The following is a 7,529-nucleotide window of genomic DNA, read 5'->3' as shown; positions in this document are numbered from 1 at the left end:
TCAGTTGGGGGGAAATAGGGGAGGGACGGTGGGGGGTGGGGAGCTGGGGAGAGATAGCAAGGGGAGAAATGCCAGATGTAGGTGATGGAGAGGAACGCAGCAAATCACACTGCCACGTGTGTACCTATGCAACAATTTTGCATGTTCTTCACATGTACCCCAAAACCTAAAATGCAATAAAATAAATAAATGGGGAAAAAATAATAATAATAAAAAAAGAAAAAAAAGAAAAAAAAAAAGAAAAGATATCTGGAAAAGGTAAGAGGGCCTGGAAGGAGAGAAAATAAGTGAAAGAGAAATGAAAACAAAATTAAAGTATTTAGCAATTTTATCTACAGCCTTCAGGTAGTGGCAGCTGCCTTCAAAGCACTGAAGAAATATTTTAGTAGGTGTCTTTGGTGGCTGTACCATAGGCTATTGATACTCAAATTAAAGAAATTTTGCAGCCGGGCACAGTGGCTTATGCCTCCCAGCACTTTGGGAGGCTGAGCTGGGCGGATCACCTGAGGTCAGGAAGACCAGACTGGCCAACATGGTGAAACTCCGTCTCTATTAAAAATACAAATATTAGCTGGTGTGGTGGCCCATCAGCTACTTAGGAGGCTGAGGCACAATGATTGCCTGAAGCCAAGAGGTGGAGGTTACAGTGAGTCAAGACCACACCATTGCACTCCAGCCTGGGCAACAGACTGTCTCAAACACACACACACACACACACACACACGAAACTTTGTGAATAAATTCTTGTAAAGAGTCCCTTTGCAACATGAATCTTATTTCAAGGGCTTATCTCTATTCACGTTTATAAAATCATAATCAATTTTCACTAGTTACATCTACTTCTAAGCCAAACATTGTCAAAGTCTAGAATAAGCACATATTTCTTTACAAAAAGGTGTATTCTGGATAAAATAGAGTTTTAGATATTTAATCAGGTTTTTAAAAAAAACTTTTGTTCCCTTTATAATAATAATACATTTTTTTAAACTGCAAATATTTGCACCATACAAAGAAGCAAAAAGAAACTAAATATTAGTCATAATCTCACAACCCATAGCTAAAACTTTATATTTGATGTGTTTGTCTTTTCCTATGTATTTTTTAAAATTGAGATCATATAATGCTTTATAACCTAGTTTCCCCACGTATTATATATATATAATCTTTCTGTTATTAAATATTCTACATCATAATTTTTATGGCCGCATAGAAATGTATTACACAGATATACTAAAATTTATTAAAACAATCCATATTGCTAGAAATATCTGAACATAAATCTCTTGTGTACATATCTGATTGCTTCTTCAGATTAAAAGCTTAGAGGTAGAATTTCCAGGCATGTTTTAATCCACTAAAATATGAGTCAAAAGAAAATATCTAGAATGAGGCAGGAGAAGACAAAAGAAAGGTAGAAAATATAGAAAATACCATAACAGACATAGAGGATAAGGGTTAAAAGTATAACATAAAATGGGGCAGAAGCAATATTTGAACAAGTAACAGCTGAGAATTTATCAAAATGGATAGAAGGTATTAAGACACAGTTTTACAAAAGTACCATAAACCCTTTCTATTTATCAAAATAAAAATAACAGAAAACAAACCTATGCACACTACAGTAAAAATGGAAAATGGAGAGAAAAACTTAATAGCAGCCAGAGGAGAAAAGATACATTCTCTTCAATGGGGTAACCGTAAGACAGGATAATGCCTAAACTTCTAAGGACACAGAAAGATTGAAAGTAGAAGGATGGAAACACGTACTATGCAAACACTAAGTTAAAGAAAGCTGGTGTTGCTTTATTAGCACTACATACCTAATAACATAGCTTCAAAATATACGCATACCTAATAACATTGTTAATAACCTAACATAGCTTCAAGATATATACCACAAAATTGATAGAATTTGAAGATTAATATGTAAATTCAAAATTGCGGTGGAAGATTGCCACACTTTCTTAGTAATTGATTGAATAAGATAAAAATTCCAAAAGGATATAGGAAATTTAAACATGATTAACAGACATCTACGGAACACTATCCAACTGCAGTGCACACATCCATCTCAGGTACATATGGAACATTTAAAAAACTATTTTGGGCGTAATACAAGTTTCAAAAAATTTCAAAAGATTAAGTCCATATATTGTATTTTCTCTGGCAATAGTGTAACTGGCCTAGAAATCTATTGCAAAAATTTGACTAAAAAGTGCCCAGAGATTTGGAAATTAAAAAATGTACTTCTAAATAACCCACGAGTAAAAGATCAAACCATAACGGCAATTAGATATTTTATACTAAATAATAATAAAAATACTCCATACCTAAAACTTGTAAGATTCAGTAAAGCCATGCTTAGGTGGGGATTTAAAATCTTTAATGCATATATTAGCATAGAAAAATTAATTAGGCTTAATATAGATTAGAATTTTTATTATCATGCAAAAAGTATTCCACAACATATCTCTAACGTATCCCCCTCTCAGGACCCAGGTTGTCCTCTATCAACACCACTCTACTGAATTCCACATTTGGGACATAAGCTTGTGAAACCTAGCTGTGCCATTTACCATTCACCATAAAAATTCTGAAAATCAATGATATAATTTAACTTAAGAAGGTAAAGAAAGAACAGAGGACGAAATTTTAAAAAGTAGAGAAAGGGAATAATGAATAAGCAAAATAAATGAAAAAACATTCTGGAGAGATCAACAAGTCATAGTTTACTTTTTGAAAAGACTAATAAAAATCCACAAGCCGGCCAGGTGCGGTGGCTCACGCCTGCAATATCGGCACTTTGGGAGGCTGAGGTGGGTGGACAAGATGGCAAAACCCCGTCTCTGCCAGGCGAGGTGGCAGGCACCTGTAATCCCAGCTATTCAGGAAGCGGAGGCAGAAGAATTGCTTAAACCTGGGCGGCAGAGTTTGTAGTGAGCCGAGATGGCACCACTGCACTCCAGCCTGGGCAAAAGTGTGAGACTCCATCTAAAAAAGAAGAAGAAAGAAAAATCGATAAACCATCTAGTGAAGCTGATCAAGAAAAAATGAAAAAGCAAATATTACCTTGGCTCAAACAGAATTTTTTCAAATACAAAATTATCATGAAGGTTTTGTATCAATACATTGAAAAATTTAAATGAAACAAATTAAAAGATACTATTTATCAAAATGGATAAACAAAAGAACTCTGAGTAACCTTATAACAAAGAAATTGAATTGATCATAAAAAAAGAAACCTTTCCAAAAGGAAAACTCCAGGATTAGGTATCTTACCAATTGAGTTTTAGCAAGTATTAATACCAAATGTATTAGTGAATATATAATGCCAATTTACATAAACATTTCCAGAGAATGAAGAGAGAGAACAATTCCGAATTTGTTGGCATAGTCTTCATACCAAAACCTGAGAAAGACACTCCAAAAAAGAAAAAAACTGTAGGCCAGTTTCACTCATGCACACAGATGCCAAAATCCTAAATATTTTATTTTTGCTAATATTTTAGTAAGCAATATGGGAAAGGAATAAAGTGCTTTGACCAAATTGAGTTTATTTTAGCCATACCAGTTTGATTCTGTATTTTAAAACCAAGCAATATAATTTACTATATTAACATAATAAAAATGTTATCATTAATAGATTCAGAAAAACCATTTGATAAAATTCACCATTATTTATCATTTAAACCAGGAATAAAGGGGAACATTTCTTTTTATTACAAAGAGCAGCTAGAAGAAACTATAGCAAAAATCATATCAAATGGGGAAATACTAAAGGCTTCCCCTCTGAAATTAGGAATGAGAAAAGGATTCCTCTCACCTTTTCTGTTCCCCGCACTGTACGGCAGGTTCAAGCCAGTGCAACAGGAAAAATACGAAATAAAAACATGAACATCAAAAACTTTCTTTCAGATTATATTTTTGTACATATATAAAATTCAAGATAATTTATAAACTATTGGAATTAATAAGTGAGTTTTTGGATACAAGTTCAACAAAAATTAATTTATCAATATACACTTATAGATTATAAAATTGAAAATACCATTTATAGTAGCAAAATCAAATACTGTGAATAAATCTAATGAAAGATATATAAGACCTCTAGATTGAATGCCATAAAACACTTTTAAGAGAAATTGAATGCAAAATTAACAGTTAAGGGAAAACAATAATCAAGCCGCTTTCCTTGGAAGTGGTCTCTTATCTTTTCTGAAGCCCCCTAAAGATATGTAACATTTATATTTATATTTATCTATATATAGCACCAAGCACCCAGAACACTGTCTACAATAGCTATTCAATAAATATAGAATGACTGGAAATTTGAATTTTAGACAGTTGGTCCTGGGATTGGGAAGAAAACATTGGGCGGGAGAAGAAGTCAGATACACAAGTCAATTTTTTAGCGATGTTATTATGGTTCTCTATCCAGACCATGTTAAACATTTATTGCTATCAACTAAAAAAAAATATTTTTAATCTTATATATTTTTAAAGTGACTATTTTAGAACTCACACATAGTTTCCTAGCAATTCAGCAAGTATATTCATGTAATATGGATTGTTATAAATGTTGGCTGGTTAACATCGATATCCAGGACTTGAACTCAGATCTGGAACAAGTAGACTTAATTAACATTCATAGAACTCTCCACTTTAAATACACAAAATATACACTCTTATCAGTACTACATCACACTATTTACAGGTTTAAATGAAATATTGGTTGGCTGCTTAATTATTTTCTTCCCTCATTTTTTTTTTTTACGTCTCTATTATTAAACACAATTACAGGCATACCCAGTTTTAGACTGCATTCTAGCCCGGGCAATAAAGCAACACCCCTGTTCTCTCTCCCTCTTCCTCTTCCTCTTTCTTCCTTTCCTTTATTCTTTTTCTTTTTTTTTTATTCTTTTTCTTTCTTTCTCTCGTTCTCCAAAAAAAAAAATAAATAAATAAAATAAAATAAAATAAATGTTGGCTGGTTGTGCTTACTAAATAGAAAACCGATTTATTATGTATGCTGGACCTGTTTCCCGATGGTTAGTTTTCATGGGTTACAAAGACTGGTTATTTCACTAGCTTGACTTTTCTTCTCCCAATTTTTTATTAGATTTTATAATTACGAAGAAGAAAAATGGTGTGGGGGGATATATATGGCACATGTTTAATATTTATCTCTCTTTCTACACACACATACATATGTATACGGATGTATATGTTTGGGCAAAGTTTGCATAGCTGATGACGGTGGACAGATGGTTCAAGGAAAGGGCAGGTATCTTGACAGGTATGCATCCGGATGAGAAGGGAAACTGGCAGAGAATTGAAAATTCAATTATAATGTAAAAAATTGTTCTTATAATCATGTAATCATTCCATAAATATTTATTGAATTATTTAAATTTGTAAAATATTGTTCTAGGCACTGCATACAATGGCAAAGAAATCAGACATGATCCTAGCTCTCACAGAGCTTACAGTCTAATGTGAGAAATAAATATTAAGCAACTTACATAATTATTTCATGGCAATTATGATAAGTGCTACTGAAATATCTGTGCTTTGAAATCACATGGAGTACATGAAGAATGACAGTAACTAGGGGATCAAGAGGAAAGACGTTTAGCTGATTTTTAAAGGAAAAAGACTTTATTGGTGATGATGGGGTGTGGGAGGGGCATAATTCCAGGATATTATAATACATGGAAAAACTGAGCAAAGTCTTGTTGGTAGGAAGAAATATAGTATGTCCAAGAACTGAAAGGTCAGCATGATGGTACACAGTGAGCAACAGGAACAGTGGCCTTGGATGGGGCTGGTGTATGCAGGGGGAAAAGGATGCAGGGCCATGTAAATTGGGTTAATAATTTTGTTCTTTATCCTAATAACTGCAGGATGCCATTAAAGGGTCTTAAACACCCACCCTAATGTAGGAAGCAGGTTGGTACTGCTGAAAGAGTGTTGGTCTGGCAACCAGACCTAGAGTAAGGATTACAGACCCCTGAGGAAGTTACTAACCTCTTGCTATAATTTAATCTGTGTAATGGTGGGAAGGCTGAAGTTTATCTCAAGGAAAGCTGGGAAGTTTTCTTTAAAATGATAAGTAGGGAAGAGGGTAGTAGTAACCAGATACAAAATGAGTGCAAACAATGTTTATAGCAGGAACGGAAAAGTAGGCAGAAGAGAGCAAGATGGGGAAATTCAGCTCACCAGGGATACTGAACTTAAAGACAGCTAGAGGTAATATCAGTCACAAGGAAGGTTAGGGGGTGGGAAAGGATTTATTAGCAAGCCCCATCTTCATCTGTAGCTCCGCGTCTCCTTCGCCCCAACGTTTTTGACACAAATAATGGACGTTCTTCAAGCTTATGTAATGTTATGCAAACACAGTTTCAAGCACTCCAGTTCTTGAGATTTGCTCAAACCAAACCCTTTCTATTTAAAAACTCTAGAGCAGCGAGGGAAAGCACCTCAGCACTCTGCAGGACAAGGCTGCATGTGAGAGAGTTTTGAGGGAGGAGCAGTTAGAAGGAATTAACTGGGTCACTTAATTCCAAAGTGTTCATGCTAAATGGGACCTTGGAGATCACCGCGAAAGCACACTCCTAACTTTGCAGATTAGAAAACAGAAATGTTGTTTCCGAGATGCTTTCGAGATGAGGTGCCTTTCCCAAGGTGACGCTAAGTGGAGGAGCCCAGTCAGAGTCCAGGGGTCCTTCCATAACCCTTGGCGGTCTCTCTCTTTACCTGTGAAGCCGCAGCGCGCTTCCCAGCCCGGGGGCGTGTACAGGAGGCTGGACCCGGGACAGCCGCAGAATGCCTGGCTGCCTGGAGCTCTCCTCCCGCGTCGGGGCGGCCTCCTGGGGCTCCCTCCTCTTTCCACTTAGGTGCTGGGGCGGCCACCCGGTGCAGGGTGGACACGGCGCCTGCCACCAGCCTCAGGCGCTGGGAGAAGTGCAGGTTCTTCTGGATAACCGAAGAGACGTCGAAACAGGCTGGGGCAAAGTGGTCAGAGCAGACGACCGAGCGGTCATGGCCCCCGTACCAGTCGGCGCGGCAGCCCCGCACGAAGCGGTCCCAGAGCAGCCGCGCGGCCCGGTCCTGGGGGAAGCGGAACAGCGACTTCCCAGTCTTGGTGGTGTTGCTGCAGTGGGCGGCCACGCAACGGGCAGGCATGGCGGTCGTCTTCGGTGCCTGGGAGCTGAGGTCTCCGGACCTTCGCCCCTGGGCACGCTCCTCGCGGCGGCCTCGGAGAGGCAAGTCCTCCCCTCCTCACCCGTCCACTCCGGGTCGGGATGATTTCCTTCCCTACCTCTGGTCACCGGAAGTGGCGATCTGGGGCCCCCAGTGGGAGGGCTCTTCGATATCTTCCTCCTCCTCTTTCCTGCACGGCTGCCCGGGAGCCAGTGGCCACAAGCAGAGGGATACAAATTTCGCGCGGCCAGCGCTGAGGTGGGCCGTAAAGAGGAACGGACCGGAAGTGGCGGTTGTCATAGCCACCAATGCGCCCAGCCTCTTCC

At 38.0% G+C, this 7,529-nt stretch overlaps 1 protein-coding gene across 1 annotated transcript in view; it reads right to left on the bottom strand.

Annotated features, from left to right (window-relative positions):
- THAP10 (THAP domain containing 10) overlaps positions 1 to 7,344 on the bottom strand; it is a 16,165-nt gene extending 8,821 nt beyond the window's left edge. Inside the window, exon 1 of the mRNA XM_017548153.2 lies at positions 6,757 to 7,344. Within this exon, the coding sequence (XP_017403642.1) occupies positions 6,757 to 7,185 (429 nt within the window). The 5' untranslated portion in view covers positions 7,186 to 7,344. The remainder of the gene's footprint in view (positions 1 to 6,756) is intronic.
- Between the last annotated feature and the right edge of the window lie 185 nt (positions 7,345 to 7,529).

The sequence above is a fragment of the Cebus imitator genome, unplaced genomic scaffold, assembly GCF_001604975.1.
Source record: "Cebus imitator isolate Cc_AM_T3 unplaced genomic scaffold, Cebus_imitator-1.0 Scaffold203, whole genome shotgun sequence".
NCBI classification, from domain to species: domain Eukaryota; kingdom Metazoa; phylum Chordata; class Mammalia; order Primates; family Cebidae; genus Cebus; species Cebus imitator.
Note: the sequence above shows the minus strand (reverse complement) of the source record. Positions and strands in the feature narration are given on the sequence as shown.